The sequence below is a fragment of the Ceratosolen solmsi genome, unplaced genomic scaffold (assembly GCF_000503995.2).
Source record: "Ceratosolen solmsi marchali unplaced genomic scaffold, CerSol_1.0 scaffold19, whole genome shotgun sequence".
Lineage (NCBI taxonomy): Eukaryota > Metazoa > Arthropoda > Insecta > Hymenoptera > Agaonidae > Ceratosolen > Ceratosolen solmsi.
In genome coordinates this window covers 1,555,695-1,573,228 of record NW_011948443.1, presented here as the reverse complement: position 1 = coordinate 1,573,228, position 17,534 = coordinate 1,555,695, and the positions used below count along the sequence as shown (strand labels likewise).

Here is a 17,534-nt window from a genome sequence, read left to right as displayed (position 1 = left end):
ATAATAATAAACAATAAAACATAATACATGATAAACATTCTAGACACTTCTATGTATGTGTTCAAAAATCCGTTTGTTTATTTTATCCGATTCGAAGGATCAAATGAATTTTGCTTCTGGCTCGAACTGACAAGTTCAATAGTTCAGTTTATTTGTCGCCCGTCTTAGCGATACTTAGGAAAGGACATAAGTGGAAAGGTTGTAAATATGTATAGTGTGTGTAAACTTCGTTTAGGACATCATTTATTTGGTTTTATTGACAATTTCACTATTGTTGTTCTGTTTTCATTTCTCGCGGTTGAGAGTGAATTATGTTATATCACAATGATGTAGTTGCTACTAGGTAATGGTGACGGTGTTGTCGATGACGTTATGGGGATCAGCAATTAATTTTGTATATGCCTTGAAGGGGAATATGGCTTGGTTTGTGGTCTATGCTAACGTTGTAAAGGTTAGCAAGGAGAGCCGACCATTTCATAAGGAGAGTATGGGAATATGATCTGTGCTAATGTCACAGGGATTAGCAGGAGAGTCGACCATACTCATAAGGGGAGTTTGGGAATGTGATCTGGGTTAATGTGGCAGGGATTAGCAGGGTGAGTCGACCATACTCATAAGGGGAGTATGGGATTTTTTATGTGGTAGTTATTCTTAATAAAGACTGCTGATATATCTTCGAGTGAAGAAGGGTCCAATACCATGCTTTGTGTAGTCAACTGTTTTCTAGAACTGCCGTCAGCCTTTCACTTGTTGTTAACCGTTGCACATTGGAGAATTAAACGTATGTTCTTTGCAATGGCTGCGCTGAGAGAGCGTGTGTTGCGTGATGACTGTCTCTCTGCTATAGACTCCGTTTAATGGTGTGGCTTGAGCGTAGATGACTGGCTAGGACTAGTGACTGATTCGGAGGAATAACTGGCACTGTGTAACGAGTGACTGCGAAGTGACAATTACGAGAAGTCTTGATGCGCGCATCCTTAACTATCGGCACGGCAGCTATAGCTGGCGACAATGCTTAAGTGCTGCAATGCGGAGACTAGCCGCCTTGTGGAAGATTCAAGAATTGAAGCTTTGGACTATCCGAGAAGTCGGCGAAAGCAAAGTCTTGGAAGATTCGACAATTTAATCGACGTTGCTATGTGAAGGCGAAGCAGCCTTGCAGAACGTTCGAGAATCTAAGCTTTGAGTTAGTCGAGAATTCGGCGTAAGCAAATGTAAACATTCGAGGGTTAGAAGGCTTGGTGAAGTTCCGAGTACCAAAGGGCTCGAAAAAATGCTCCAATTCCGAACAGTTTGTATATACATAATAACACATTTTAAGATATAATGTATTAAAATGTACAAAATTAAAAAAATTAAAATCCAGGTGAATATTTGTGTTCCTTTATTCCATGCAATATAACATCTGGCAAAACAACATCGTAAATTTATCTTTCAGATTTCAAAAGTTTCTTGCTTACAACCATCTAGCAATAGTGTTATAAAACATATGGCAAAACAAGACAATAAACACGGGTAAACCCAACTCATTAGGCATCTGTATGAATTCGCTCCGATTGGTAACTACATCAAGTAGTATGTACTAGCGGACCCCTATCCCCTTCTCGCTGTCAACAAGTTGTCATGCTGTCGCCAGATGCGTCAGAGGCAACGAGAGCTCGTCTTACCGTGAACACCAAGAGATGACTACGCCTTTAATTAACTATGAAACCACAAGAGGCGCTGCCCTTGCTCTGTAATGGAGGAATCCTGATTGGACGAAAAATAACGGAAGGGGTTCAAATAAAGTTCATGATCAACTAATGTATTTAAGGGGCGCATTTTTCAATGTTCAAAAACTCTCAATACAGTACTTATTCAATTAAAAAGTGGAGGTCCGACCAGAACGTAGTTCAAGACAAAGGTCGTTACAAGTCCTAAAGGACAGAAGACATATTCCCTTATCGAAGTTCGAAGATAAGTGTCCAGTGGCAGTCCTCTTGAAGAAGGAACGGAAAGTTCCTCTACTAAGTCTACTATTGGTTTTCGTAAGTAGAATATGTCCATACTCATCGTCAAGGTCGCGTCAACTGATGCGAGACTTTATGACCTTACCTTCCCTTAGGTAAAAGTCTCACACTTATGAATCCATAGTGTGCTCAGGGCACTAGTATGTTTGAGACTCTGCCTGCGACGGCTTCCGGATGAAAAAGACCTGAGACGGCTTCTTGCTCAGGGCACTAGTATGTCTGAGACTCTATTTAGTATGAATCTGTTGAGTGTACCTTCGTGTCGAGACTTGTTCATCATGCAGTAGTGTATTATGCCGCTCGTGACATGTCATGCTTGCTCCTGCACAAGTAAATGGGATGGGGTCCCAAGCAGTTGTAACACAAGTGTCGGTTACTTACGAAACCTTTTGTTTCCGCTATCGACATTTCTTTGAACGTTGGGCATACGGTCAGCAAATGTTCCTGTTGACAGCAGTCTCACATCTTGTTATTCTTGGGACCTTCTTGTGAACTCTTCAATTCACTGAAATTTTTTATCCCGTTGGATTCTCTATGTTCTCTAGAACCCTTACTTGAGACATTAAGAATGCCTTGAGTTGTTCAAACTAGGGGTAGGAAGTGGAGTTGCCAAGTGAGCTTTCCAATTGCACTCTGGTTTGATAGTCAAGTTGTCAAGTAACTTAGTGGACGATCATGCAGTCCCATGCATCGGTGGTGATGTCTAATAAGCGCAACCTTTTTAATAAGGCACTAGCATCACTTGCCTGTTTTTTTTACTGTTGTTGAAGTGGTGAGGAGTTTTTGGAGATGAGTTTTTATGGCCAGTCGAAAGTTCTCATATCGCTTTGTTAGATATTCTCAAGCGAGTGCAAGGGAGTCATTTTGTAGTGAGAAACCCTAGATGACCATTGCTGCCGAGCTTTAGAGTGATGTTCGGAGATAATACAGTTTTTAGTAGTAAAACGTTACTGAGCCCTTGGCTATTTAGAATCATTGATTGGAATAAAGCCAGGAATATGGGCCATGCTAAATAATCGCCTGAAAATTTCGGAATTGGAATGTCATGAAGACAGGCCACTTCCCTTGATTGTCCCATCATAGGCGATATTTCATCGGACTTTATGGTTATCCTTGTTAATTCATCTAATTCATGACATAGCCTGGTGATGGCTAATTGCACTGAGGAATGATGCTTGAATTCTTCTCTTTGGGCGTTCTTCGTAAAGTAGTCATGATCTGACAGGTCATATGATCTCAAGATAGTTATGCTTTATTTTTAAATGTCTAGTGTAGGTCGTCAATAAATTAATTTATGCATAGAATTTCTTTAATGAATGTGTCCAAATGAGATGCCTAGAGCTTTTCAGTTAGCTCCTTTATTGCAGAAATGAGAGACCACTGGCCTTGAGCCTTGCGCGCGTGTTTAGTGTATTCAGTGGGTCATCGCTCTTTAGATACACTGCAGGTTAAGTGTTCTTCCCATTCTTGATTGATAATTACTTCAGGAGTCCTCGCTTCGTTTTTCTCGTGGTTTAGCATTTTCTTACTAGTGATGTAGTATGAGAGAACAACAACGGAATACATACAGTGTTTAAGAGATTCTTGTGCATTGTGACACAGTTACCGTGTGTCCTTATGATAGAACTTCAATGTTGTGATGGTATATGATGAGGGTGGAGCGGCACGTCCTTCCTATTGTATGGATATTGAAGGAATGCAGTAATTTCCACTTATCCGGTTCGAAGGACTAAACTGGTTAGAATTAGACTAAGTCCACCAGTTTACTGGTGGAAGAAAGTGTAGATAAATGGAAGGTGTTACGAATTACAGCAGTTTTTAGGAATACAAAGTGGGAGAGGTATGAGCGCGCGAACATTTGTTTTGTAAACATTGGCCAACGAACTCAAAGAATGAACGAACTCAATATTATTAACTATTCACTATTTATTATATTTAATAAAAGGAAAGACTATAACCATTAAAGGCAGTATTGAATAATTGCATTGCCCCTTCCACTTGCCAGCAAGCCTCCACCCACCATCATGAGGAGGTTTTTAGTCTGATCCCAGGCAGAAGGGAAGCGCGTTAATCTGCTTTTCATGCTGTTTATTGTTAATAAATAATTAATGATCATGAAGTATATGAATAATGGTATGATTTAATTAAATACGTGAAGTTTCTTCTATATTGATACGTGTTGATGAGTGTATATCCTTTTCGTTGTATAATGAGTAGATGCTATCTTATAAAACATTAAACTGCTGATGTTTGTATTATACGTTGGTGCCGCGGTTGTGTATGCGTCGGTCTTATCTGTGAGTTGCTTCGGTAGTTGTATGCTTGGTGCCGCGCTTGTGTATGCGTCGGTCTTATCCGTGAGCATTTATGTTTTCACTGTTGTTTTATCTTAGTACTAATGTGTTATTAATTTAAGTTTAGTTTAATGAATTTTAGAATATAGTGTCACTATTTCTTTCTTAGATTATTTACTTGATTGATTATTACGTATGTATAGTGCTACAATGAGTGATAACTGTAGAGAATGCTTGAAGATGTATAGTGCGTTTGTTATAATGACTATGTAATTGTTACTAGACTGAGGCAAACTGAATTGCTGCGTGTGAAGCGCAGTCCTTAAATATTATCGCACTATTCCGTAAACGCCAGTGTTTGTTGCCATGACGATATTGGTTGTCACATCAACAGGGCATAGCCTGGAACGTTCGTTGCTGTTGTTTTACTTAAATAACTGAATTGCGCGTTCATATCTCTCCTACTTTCGCCTTTCAACTTTTTAATCCGTAACAAATATAAAGCAAGAATTTTTATAATCGAATTGAATACGGTGGAAAAATAATTAAGGATGATAAGCCTGCAATAATTTAATGAACGTTTATATTCTTATGTTACATATAGATAGAAAGTTAAATTTAACTTTAAAGCAATAATAAATACTAACTTATAAAGTTATCCCTACTTAACTAAAAATTTTGTATCGTTACGTATCTTTCACACAATCCTATTTGTTAATATAAATTAATTTTGTTGGTATATCCTTTTTTTAATTAGAAATATTAATATAGCTAAGTATATTTAATATATTTCAGATTGTGCAAGTAGGTATTTAAATTTCTCAATCAATAAGTAAATAAAGAATAAATTGAGTTGTTTTTAATAAAATTATTTTAATTATATCCAGTAAAAGTAAATATACACTTACGTCATTTATTTATTTAATTGAAATACATTTATACATTTATATGCATGATAAAGGTAAGATTATATATTCTTGTAAAGTTTTCAATTTTATTATATATTCGTATAGGATAATAATAATATACTATCATTAATGATACTATCATTACTTTATGAAAAAATACATGTTCTTTAAAAACATGCAATCTTATATTTTAAATTTATAAAAATAAAAATTAACAAGTTAGATTTAAAAAATGTAAAAATACTAACTATAATTTTAGAAACGCGCTTCCGTATAAAAACATAATTTGTATCGATGCTATATCATTTTATAAATATTTTTAATTTGTTTACATATTATCAATATCAAACTTAAAATAATATATTATATATAATATATAATAATAAATTAAATCATAATATTGTAATTTTTTATTTTTTACTAGTTTCATTTATGTATTTTTTACATTATAAATGAAGCAAATATACCATTTTTTTTAAATACAATTTTTAATATCTTTAAATATTTAAATGTTTCAATAAATCTTTTTAAAGGATATTTGAAAATTTTAAATACTATATAGTAAAAAATCATATATATGTATCATATATATGATAAAATATATGATAAAATCATATAAGTAATCATATATATCAAAAATCGATATTCTATTTAATGGAATATTACATTTAATGCATATTTTTATCTATTTATTAATTCTTTATTAATGCAATCGAAACATGATCGAAGTATCTTCTTTACGGACACCTACGGGACATTGTAATGATGAATGCAAAGAACTTTTCAGTATTTATTACGGCTTTTTGAAAATTGTTATCAGATTCAAGGGAAATAGATAAAAAAAAAGTTACTCTATACTTTTCAATGTAATTTAATAGAATTAATAAACTAAATCTTCAAAACAATCCCCATTCAATATATCGACTAGAATAATAAAAATTGGAATAGGCATCTACATGAACAAATATTTACATATAGCATGGCATAATTATAAATTGATATACCACGAAGATTTGCAGGTATTCTTAACTAAATACCACTAATAAATAACTATAGAATGTAAAAAATCTTCTAAAAAATGGTAAAAAGGTATTTGATTTTTATCTCTTCTTTATCTTTCATGATTTCTGGATTTTAATTATGTTTATATTCTTTTATCTTGCTGCTAATGATAAAACTTTATAATATTCAATTGAAATAATACTCAAATATACGCAGAATTTTATTAAAATAAAAGTACTCTAAGACCATATTCGAATTCTATTGAATTCACAGGGCTACTATATTTGAAAATTTTTGAAAATTTATGTAGCTTATTCAGTAAATTACTGTGATTTTCAAATATTTTATCCTTTTAGAATTTTAATATTTTATATTTTAAAATATTTTATATAAGTCATAAATCAAACAGATTAATGCTACTTTAGATTCATACAATGGTGCCTCGATAATCTAGTTCGAAAATCTCAATATTGATCTCAGAATTTCTTCAGAACGGATCCATATTAATTCATGAATTCAATAAATAATAATTTTATTATTGAAATTGACAAATTAGTAATACCTGTTGTTCTTAAGTACCTGATAATATTTTGCATATTAATGAACAAGAATTACCTCAAACATATCGATATACTCGTTGATTCTTCAATTACCGAAACATAAATGTGAACACATATTTTTTCTGTTTGTCATAATTGTAAATTATTTCAAACGTGAAGATGTAGTTTACAAATGTTAGAAACGTCTAGAATCGACACCGAAAAACATTATCACACGGATATCCAAATAATCCACATTCTTAATATAATTATACTGTTTTTAATGTAAAGCTCTTCATAATAATTTTAATTCTATGAATTGAAGCAATATAAGTACTACAATGTAATCATACTAAATATTGAATTTAGTATAGTATATCTATGAATAATAAACTGGTAATTTAATTTTATAATATCTATGTATTAAAAATAATTTTCTATTAAATACAAAAATGTTAAAATTTTTCTTAAAATATCAAATTGAAAATTCAGCAAATCAAAATTATTTCTTGTAGACAAAATTATCTATCCCTTCTACTCCATTAAAAAACGCATGCTCCCATCATCCCATCATTCACCTTATTTAAACTATATATTTTAATAAAACTTACATTTTTATAAGAAAATAAAAATTAATTGGAAATAAATACATTAACTAAATCTGCCCTATATTGAGACAATATACAAATTAACATTGAGATAATATACGAATATAAAAAATTGATAATATTCAGAGAGGAATTCAATTATTCAATTCAATTGATTATCATATATCTTTCGGTATCGGTCAATATAATCAACATGTCAGAACTAAACAGTTGCAAATCATTACAATTTTATAAAAAAAAGCAAGAAACATTATTGAAAAAGAATGATATCAATTATAAAGAACTCTCGTGTTCCTTTTACAATAAAGCAGATAAAATCAATCGATGGATTTACATTATGAACAATAGTGGTAATTTTATTTATATACAATTTTAAAATTCGTAAATAGTTGCATAAAAATAATTTTTTTAACAATGATAAATACATCTTTAATTAATCGATTACAATTTATTTTAACCGTTTCACTATTTAAATTATACCATAAAATTTTTTAAATGTTTGAATATTATCCTTGATAATTATTGTTTTCATCTAAACAGACAAATAAGAAATATAGTTCTACGAATTAATATTCCGTTGATTTATGAGTTTAGTAAATTTTATATATGAATTGATTGATTGATATAAATAAATAATATAGGTATACAAAAATGAATCAATTATTGGTATATCTTTGTCGAAATGTGATTAAATTATATAATTGTTTTACATATTTTTATTTTATACTATTGATATTAAATTTATTTTAATTATACTATTTTCATAAAGAATTAATATGAATTTACATATTTATTTTCACTTTTAATTATAAAATTAAGTAAAATTATAATTTTTAACAATTTTTCTTTCTAGAAAATATTAATGTAGCATTTTTGCAAATACTAGAAGAAATTGAAGAAAATATTTTGGAAAGGCTGGAAACGTTTCAAAAAAATATAAACAATACCATTGAAAGTAAATTTGGTAGTTTAATAAATCAAAATTCTATAAAAGTATATACTAGTACATATGTCAAAGAACTTAAAAAAAAGTTAGATATAATATTACCAATAAATAATTTAGAAACATTTAAATTATTTGATAATATTCTTGAGCAAGATGTATCAAAACAGAATGCATTGGTAAATATTTAATATATAAAAATTTTGTTTTATAAAATTAGAAAAATGAACAAATTTTCTTGACTTTAATTATGCAAATATATATGGATGTATTATATTTTAGAGAAATTATTTTTATTTTTTAATTGATGGAAATCAAGGTATAAATCATGATATTTATACAATCATGAGTACAGTAACAACAAAATCTGTACAAATATGTTATTCCGGTGTAGGTAAAGAAAAAAATGGACAAAAAAAAAAAAATTTTAGTAAAACAAATATTTTTTTTTGCATGCAAGGTACAAAAGTTTAATTTTATTTAATTTTATGTAGGTATTTATCAAAATTTTATTTGCAGATGTATTGATTGATAAATACAAACAGTCAGCAAGTACTTTAAAAATAACAACAAGAGTTAGTCGTTGGTTAAGTCAAGTTATTAAACGAAAAGATAAATCAAAAAAATCTAAACACAAGCCAACTAAAGAATTCTGTAGTTGAATAAATAAAAAACTTACGAATTTATTATAAATGAAATTATTTTTCTAAAAATTTAATTAAACAATAAATTTATTTGTAAAAATTAAATATTTCATTGTACAATTTATTAATAATTGACATAAAATTAAATTTTTATAAGTAGATATATGCACATTTTTATATATGTACAATTAATTACTTTAGATCACTGTAATATTAATGTTGAGTATAGAACTTTATTCTAAAAAATCATTTTTATTTTTCTACATTAAAGTATATTTACTAATTCAATTTCATTTTTTGCATTTATACAGATATTATTCAATTAAAATTTTGAAGTATATATATATTAATCAAAGGTAGATTCTTAAATAATTTTTTCTGTAGAATAATACTAATGTGTAATATACAAGTCTGAAAGTTAGGTCAATAAAGTTTTTAAAATCATGTACTTATAATTAATAATGAATAATAATTATTTATTATTTATATTTATATCATCTTAAAAATGAAATATTAATATATTTTTGTTTATAAATTAACTTTTTCATTTACTTGCCTTAAAAAAATAGTAAAAACCAAAATGTTATTCTATAAAAAAATAATCATCTAAATTAATAGATTTTCATAAAAAATTTTGCATTATGGCATTAAATTAAATAAAATACTAATAAAAAGTTAATCATAATAGAACTACAATGTAACATAAAATTGACAGAATACTTTACATTAATTGTATTAAAATACAATCGTAATAATTTTTAATAATCAAGTCTTTAAAAATAAAATAAAAATATTAAGATTATATATGCAATTACGCATGAATAATATACAATTATAAAAAACGAATTAATAAAAATATTTAAAAATAATTCGATAAACTTTGGTAATCTATTCCTTCATTAATATAAAATTAGAATATTTTGATAATTCTAAAATAATTTATTCAAACAGAATATAAAAACGAATCAAGTTTTATCTTGGCATTTGGAGGAGTTGTAAAAGGTGAGAACCATGCAATTGAAAATCGTCCAAAAACAGCTTGAATAGACTTCCATCGGCTATTTCGTACCCATCGAGCTTCTTCTTTTTTTAATTGTTCTATACCCTGATATTAGAATATAATAAATATAGAATTTTTATTTTTCATTAGAAATTAAATATAATTAATTACTGTTTCATCATTCCAAATAGCTTGAAGTTGTGTTCCTAACATTACTGCAGTAAAAATAGCAAATAATAAAGCTTCAAATGTCAAAAATAATAACAATACAACTGTAGCTGGTGGACTAAATGCTGTGCAGTCCCGCCATTCTTGTCTTACACAAGTAGTAAATTGTTGTATACATAAAAATAATGACTGTAATGATATACCAGCAATGTAAAACTGAAATAAAATAAATATATACATAATAAATTTTAAAAATAAATAATAAATTTTATCAAATTTGAATTTTACTCACAGTAAAAAGGACAAAATATTTTTGATTATTTTCCCCTACACAATTATTTACCCATGGACAATGGTGATCCATTTTTCTAATACATCTTTGACATACAGAACAATGATGTGCTCTATCTGGTTTAATAGAGCAACATTTTGGACATTTAAAGACTACTTGACCTTCTCTAAATCCCATTTGTTGTATCATTTCCTTTGTTGCATTTCCTTTTGGTACTGCACCCTTTTGATTTTATTTATGAAACAGACATAAAAAATTAAATAATAAATTAAATATTAATTTACTTACTGGATCTGTAAACATTGTTCTTAGATGTGAAATAAAAGCTAAAAAAGCTAATGTCTGAAATATGGCCATATTTAAACTGGAATAAATGGAATTTATTGTAGGAATCAAAATTACAGCCATAACAACAAATTCAGCATAAATTATTAAGAGCCATGTCAAAATAACACAGATAATTCCACATATATCCTTTAAAGATACAATTTCAAAATTAGAAAACTGTTAATATAAATATTTTTGTAGTATTCATACCTTAATACACCAAAATTTTCCACTGCAACAACGATTATGAATATCCTTTTCCCTATGAAAAGATTTATATTCATAATCCATTATATACAAAAATACCTGATTTTCAAAATTAATGATAGAAATATAACAAATCCTGAATTTTATCATTGAAAAAAAAGTTTAATCTTTTTTTTGAAAAGTAATAATTAAAAATATAGATATTCATTAAAAAAACTTAAATAATACAAAATACTAATCTTTCATTCATGCATAATTTTTCTGTTATAATATTATCATCTTAAAAATAAAGGGTTGTTTTTATTTATAACCTCTAATAAAAACTTATATGTATTCACTGTACATAATTTGAAACTTCAAAATCTGAAAACACTTCATTATCGAAATAGGTAATGGCAATCAACAATTCTTTATATTTCCATTTTATGATGAAATCTTTTTTAAGAATCAACAATTGGCATAGAAAATATATAGGTAACAAAAATTATTAATAAACCACTCATTGTAATTCTCATAAACATTTTAATTTATACGTAATAGCATACACTATATTCTGAAAATCAAAATATATTTCAAACCTGGAATTTTTTTTACTTTCTATTCTTTGATACTATAAATACATTTTATTATTTATATGAAATATTGAAGATTAAATATTAACGTTACATAAATGCAAATAGATTTATTTTTTTGTATATATTATTTTATTGTATATAGGTTTGTTATCTTACTATCAATATTTTATAATTTCACATCATTTACTCTTGCCAGTAAAAGTTTTAATTCAGTTTAATGTAAAATGAATATATGAAAAAATAACTATGAAAATGTCTTTTTAATTGATTCATCTCATTTCAAAGTTTTAAAGATATAATTTCATTACGATATATTTCATAAATATAAATTAATAATCCTTAAAAAATATAATAATCTTTTATAATGATAAAAGAATTGAAAAACTCCAAATTTGTAGGTTAATAGCAGTAATTCTATTTTGAATCCAAAAAACGAGGGTTAATTCGAAAATTTATAAATAATTTGTTTTTTTTCCACCAAAATTTTTAACGAAGGAGCATTAATTTTACAATAATTATATTTATTTATAACAATATTTTCAAAATATTTATTTTCATTGGAAAATAAAATTGTAAAGCTATGATATTTGAAAATAATTTAAATTTATTTATATAATAATTCGAAAAAAAATTACTGCATTTTTTATTGTTTAAATAATTTTTATTAGAATTATTGTTGTCAATGATGGATTATTAATAAAAAATGAAAACATAATAGAATAGAATTTAAAAAAATAAACGCTCTTAAAATATTAATAAAAAAAGATATTAATCATTAAATGTTAATTACCAGAATAATTTGTTGAAAACTTATTATTTGTACAATGGTAAAATAAAAATATTAATATTAATCTAATAAAATATATATAATAATGATAGTGTTTACAAAAAAATACAAAAATTATAACTAATTTATAACTAATTAATTATCTTTATCATTTAAGACAAATAGGAATAGAGATTAGTTACTATATTATTTTCATATTTCAGCAATATGAATATTGTTTGCAAAAGTAGAGCATATACAATTTTTCTAATTTATATTTTAATGAGATTACAACATTAAAGTAAGATGATTAAGAGAAGGATATTGATATTTAATATACTTTAGTGTTTAATATTATATATTTTTAATTAGTAATAAATAATACCAAGGATTAGTCTACAATGTCTTTGCGGTTTCATTTTACATATATGAATTCTATAATTAGAATATTTCATGCTACCGCTTTAAAATTTTGGGCTTTCTCTGCAGTTTATTTATTATTATGTCTTATTTTCTATTGGTTATATGGTAGTGCAATTGCATTTTTTCTACTTTGTTCTGCTATTATTGGTAAGTGACTTCTTTTAATGTGTCTAATATATAAATATTTATCTTATCTTTAATTATTTATCTTAACTTTCATAGGTGTATTATATAATGTAGAAGATAAACTATTATATTATCCAAGATTACCTGCTAATGCTCGAATTTATGTACCATCTCCGGCTTTGCATAATTTACCTTATCAAAGCATTTATGCAAAATCTAGTGATGGAACTTTGATTCATATGTTTTTCATTCCACAACCAGAAGATTTAATAAAAACTGCTCCAACTGTACTATTTCTTCATGGTAATGCTGGAAATATGGGACATAGGTAAAACATATATGTTCATCGAAATTATTAGTTATAAAATCTTTACAATATATATTTTCTTTATTATTCATTAAAAATATTTATTTGGCAGATTAGATAATGTTAAATTACTTTATAAAAATGTTCATTGTAATGTACTTTTATTAGAATACAGAGGTTATGGGTTGTCACAAGGATCTCCATCAGAAAAAGGTTTTTATATGGACGCACGAACTGGAATAGAATATCTTTATTCACGCAATGACATTAATACAAATGAAATTATTATTTTTGGGCGATCATTAGGTAATTTAAATCAAGTTACTAATTAACATTTGAATTATATATAAATATATGTTATTTAAAAATGCATGGTAGAATAAAAATTTATTGCTATTGGAAAATAATAGGATTTTTATTATATAAACATAAGTTGATACTTGTATAATATGGATATTAATTGTAAATAGTTATAACAATGTAAATTAAAATTGATATTTTGGTAAACTAGCCAAAGTTTTTTAAGAAATGTATTATTTATTAGCACAACTTTTTAATTTTTATAAAACTAAGTCATTAACATAATATACAGAAATCATGTTGACATAATCAAAATATAAATATTTCTTAAAGGTCTAAATAGTTGTATTTTTCGATATTTCGCCTAACACAATGGTAATACACATTTTATGAAAGTATTTATTCTCATTTAGGTGGAGCTGTTGCTATAGATATAGCAACAAGACAAGAGATTTCACAACGAATCTGGTGCCTCATTGTAGAAAATACTTTTACTAGTATACCAGACATGGCAATGAACTTAATTAAGTCAAAAATTATTCAATATATTCCAATATTTTGTTATAAAAATAAGGTAGTCCTTTTAATTATAACAAATCATATTATACAGTTATAAAAATGTTGATAAACACATATTTCAGTACTTGTCAATATATAAAATACATTCAATTTCTGTGCCCACGCTTTTTATTTCTGGAAGACAAGACAAATTAGTTCCACCTAAAATGATGGATGAACTTTTTGAAGCTTGTGGTAGTAATTTTAAAAGAAAAATTCAGATACTTGATGGTACTCATAATGAAACTTGGAATAAATCTGGATACTACCAACAAATATTTATATTTCTTGAAGAGATTAGAAAAAAACCACCTATACAAATGACATCAAAACAATGGAATATTGATGAAGTTTAAGTTAGATTTAATAGAAAAAATAATATGAAAAGTAATAAATATTTCATATTCTGCTAAAAAAATGAATGATAGTTTTTTAAATTTATTATTCATAAATTTATATATAAATGCATATAGAAATTCAATTCTTTTCTACATTCTATTAATGCTTGTTCAAATCAATATATATTAATATAAAATTTTATTTAAAGATATTTGCATATGTTATAATATATTTATAACAGTTAGAACTGAATACTAATTCTTAATAAAATTAATATATGATATATAATAAAAACTTTGTATAAAAGAGAAAGGTTTAGTTAGTAAATTTATTAGTAAGTTTAAATTAGTACACATTTTATAAATAGGTAAGATTATTAATACATATAACTGTTGTGATTTAATTAACAAATTTATTTCATAAATTACTATTAATAATTTTAACACTTTACTTTTTATTTTCAATTAAATAAAATTAGTAATATTAGTTTTTCATTTTTAAGCTTGCTAGTAAAAATTTTTTAAATTTCAGTACCATTTTTATATTTTAAAAATCAATTTTAAATAAGAACAGTCGGAGTGTAAAGATCAATGAAAATTGTTTGTTTTTCATGTATCTGTAATTTTTATAAATAATCTCTATTAAATAATAGTAATTTCATTTATAAACTCATTGTTACCATTATTTATACTATTATTGAATTAATATAAAAGTGAATTATGAAAATATTTATACCAAATAAGTTTAAAATATTCATTAAATAATTATAAAAATATGTATTAAAATAAAATATAATTAATTACAACTTTTATATCTGACATGTATACACTATTAATTACTATTATCTTAAATATAAAAAATAAATAATAATAAATAAAATAAATATTTTATTTACATATCTTTTTTTATTATGAAATATCTTCTAATAAAAAAGAAATTTTAATAATTGAAATATAATTTATTATGCATACAGTGACAGTTAATTCAATTTTACAAATTAGATTTATTTATTATTTGATGTTAAAAATAACATTAAAATATTATTGTACTTCAAGACTTTTTAAAGAAATACTTTAGGGTTGTTTGTTTTTTTGCTTTTACTTCTACAGATTTTGACTTATGAAATTCTTCTTTTTTATTTTTAATATATTTATCATTATCATTTGAATCTTCATAAATATGGACTCTTTTTGTAATAAGATAACCATCTTCATCTTTAAAAGTTTTATCAATTATCTTTTTTGTTATATGTTTGTTATCTTGTAGTATTTTGGATTGAATTATTGGAGATTTATTTCTAACTTTAAGTACTTGTTCTACTTGTTCATTTTCTTCTTTATCATCATTGTTACTAAATTCATCTTCGCTAGAATCTATAATAATTCTCTTTCGTTTTGGTGGTTCATTTTTTTTAATACAATTTTTAGAATTAAACTGATCATTTACAAATTTATTTTTTGAAGTATTGCTTATATTCTTTTCAAACTGTAGATTTATATTGTCTTTTTCTTTTTGAATTACATTGTCATTTTTTACATATAATTTTAAATCCGCTTTTTTAGATACATGTAATTCCATACTAAAGGCGTGTTCAGAATTTTTCCATTCATTATTGCTAGAATCTTGTACTATATTTGATATTTGTGATTTATTTTCTGAAAAAGCATTGGATCCCGGTTTGCTCAACTGAATTGGTATTTTCGTCTTTTTATAATATTCCAATGACGTTAAATTATTAATTAAATCACCATTCATTTCTTCAAATATTTCTTTTTTGATAGTTTCATTTTTTATTACATTTTTAAATGAAGAATACGATGAGTTAAATTCATTTGACACATGTTTTTTGTTTCTACTAATTCCAGTATGATAGAAACTATGAATTTCATTATTTTTTAAAATGTTAGAATTATATTTAATGGCACTGTAATGAAAATCGCCTTCATCTGTTAAAGTTAATAATTCTATATCATTCAAAGACTTTTGTAAGCTATATAAATGTTCACAGTCAACATATATAAATTTTTGTTTTGTATTATTTAAATTTGAATCCTTAACTATTGCTACATGAATTGACCTATCATGCAATGGCCCTACTAATAAAAAAGTAGCAATAATATTTTTATCATTTCTATATTTTTCCCAGTATTGTTTTAAGATATTTTTTGCTATATTAACATGTATTTTTAATTCTTTACTTAACCATTTATAAGTTACCTGAAATAAATAATATTTATCTGTTTGATAGACTATCAAAATAATCTTATTAATATATAAATTTATAAATCTAATATTTAAGGAATAAATATTTTAATTGGATAACATTTTTATACCAATTTATTATCATCTTGGATATAAGATTTTAAAGTATTTTCATAATTGATTAAAGACATTTTTATAATGAACAATTAGAATTCAATTTATTAAATAAAAATACTTTTAGCTAGAGAGTTACACATAACCTATAATTGTCTAGAAAAAGGGAATAAAAACTAATTTGAAAAAAGTTCGCAAACTTACTGCCAAAGCAGTGACATCTATAGGAAAATCAATTAAAAATAACACAGGTCATAAAATAAAATGACTTCTTTGTAACAAATGGCATTTTAATTTGTATCCTCGTAAAACATTTACAATTTACAATATACAACACATGTATACACGTATGTATGCACGAGCATAGTTGGTTTTATAAATTAAAAAATTTATAAATGTGATTTAATTTTACTTTGAACATATTCATTTAATAATTTTCGTTTTTATTATATTATTTTTTAAACATCGAATTATTTGTCTGAATGTGAATTTTCTTTACAAATAATAAAATAATACACACAAATTAAAATAGTCAAAGTAATTTGGCATGGTAAACAAAAATCTGTTGTTAACTTAATAATTATAATCTGGTATTTCTATATAAATTTAATTTCTTTATCTTATCGATGATTTATAAAGCTTTAATTTTAGTATAAACGATGTAGTAACACTGCATTAATCAATGCAGTATAACAAATTATTTTGTATTAACTACATTTTTATTTACATATCACTACTCATATTATATAATAGTATTATTGATAAAAAGTATAAAACTTTGATTTTCGATTTGCATTGTAGTATAACTAGCTTTAAAATATTCAAAGCCCTAGGTTTTTATTTTTGTAAAATAATTTGCTAAATAAAAAATGTAATACAAAAC

At 25.7% G+C, this 17,534-nt stretch overlaps 3 protein-coding genes and 1 long non-coding RNA gene across 5 annotated transcripts; 2 read left to right on the top strand and 2 right to left on the bottom strand.

Moving 5' to 3' along the window:
- The first annotated feature begins 8,387 nt into the window (after positions 1-8,387).
- On the top strand, positions 8,388-8,728 carry LOC105365927 (uncharacterized). The gene is made up of 2 exons (XR_912987.1): positions 8,388-8,482; positions 8,586-8,728. It is a non-coding gene; the product is annotated as an uncharacterized LOC105365927 (long non-coding RNA).
- A 1,116-nt stretch (positions 8,729-9,844) lies between these two features.
- Positions 9,845-11,061, bottom strand: LOC105365928 (palmitoyltransferase ZDHHC3). Its single transcript, XM_011504223.1, has 5 exons — positions 10,945-11,061; positions 10,696-10,881; positions 10,408-10,629; positions 10,119-10,331; positions 9,845-10,052 (listed from the first exon to the last, which is right to left on the bottom strand). The coding sequence occupies exons 1-5, from the start codon at positions 11,023-11,025 to the stop codon at positions 9,891-9,893; spliced, it is 864 nt and encodes a 287-aa protein (XP_011502525.1). The 5' UTR covers positions 11,026-11,061; the 3' UTR covers positions 9,845-9,890.
- Positions 11,062-11,267: 206 nt separating this feature from the next.
- On the top strand, positions 11,268-14,375 carry Bem46 (abhydrolase domain containing 13-like protein Bem46). Of its 2 annotated transcripts, none has more exons than XM_011504221.1 (5): positions 11,268-11,415; positions 12,928-13,159; positions 13,251-13,444; positions 13,852-14,012; positions 14,080-14,375. In XM_011504221.1, exons 1-5 carry the CDS (start codon positions 11,334-11,336, stop codon positions 14,350-14,352), a joined length of 942 nt encoding a protein of 313 aa, XP_011502523.1. In that variant the 5' UTR covers positions 11,268-11,333; the 3' UTR covers positions 14,353-14,375. The 2 variants fall into 2 exon arrangements, with proteins under 2 accessions (XP_011502523.1, XP_011502522.1); XM_011504220.1 differs by lacking the exon at positions 11,268-11,415 and adding an exon at positions 12,696-12,852.
- Positions 14,376-15,385: 1,010 nt separating this feature from the next.
- Positions 15,386-16,728, bottom strand: LOC105365925 (DNA polymerase delta subunit 3). The gene is made up of 2 exons (XM_011504219.1): positions 16,669-16,728; positions 15,386-16,552 (listed from the first exon to the last, which is right to left on the bottom strand). Exons 1-2 carry the CDS (start codon positions 16,726-16,728, stop codon positions 15,386-15,388), a joined length of 1,227 nt encoding a protein of 408 aa, XP_011502521.1.
- Positions 16,729-17,534: the final 806 nt, after the last annotated feature.

Excerpts from the sequence above, each read along its gene's own strand:
- Bem46 (XM_011504220.1), top strand. The coding sequence starts at position 12,711 with ATGAATTCTATAATTAGAATATTTCATGCTACCGCTTTAAAATTTTGG. Across the intron at positions 13,160-13,250 it reads GCTGGAAATATGGGACATAG|ATTAGATAATGTTAAATTAC; the intron begins GTAAAACATATA and ends TTTATTTGGCAG. Across the intron at positions 13,445-13,851 it reads TATTTTTGGGCGATCATTAG|GTGGAGCTGTTGCTATAGAT; the intron begins GTAATTTAAATC and ends ATTCTCATTTAG.
- LOC105365928 (XM_011504223.1), bottom strand. The coding sequence starts at position 11,025 with ATGGATTATGAATATAAATCTTTTCATAGGGAAAAGGATATTCATAAT. Across the intron at positions 10,332-10,407 it reads AATATTTTGTCCTTTTTACT|TTTTACATTGCTGGTATATC; the intron begins GTGAGTAAAATT and ends ATTTTATTTCAG. Across the intron at positions 10,053-10,118 it reads CTATTTGGAATGATGAAACA|GGTATAGAACAATTAAAAAA; the intron begins GTAATTAATTAT and ends TTCTAATATCAG.
- LOC105365925 (XM_011504219.1), bottom strand. The coding sequence starts at position 16,728 with ATGTCTTTAATCAATTATGAAAATACTTTAAAATCTTATATCCAAGAT. Across the intron at positions 16,553-16,668 it reads TCCAAGATGATAATAAATTG|GTAACTTATAAATGGTTAAG; the intron begins GTATAAAAATGT and ends TATTTATTTCAG.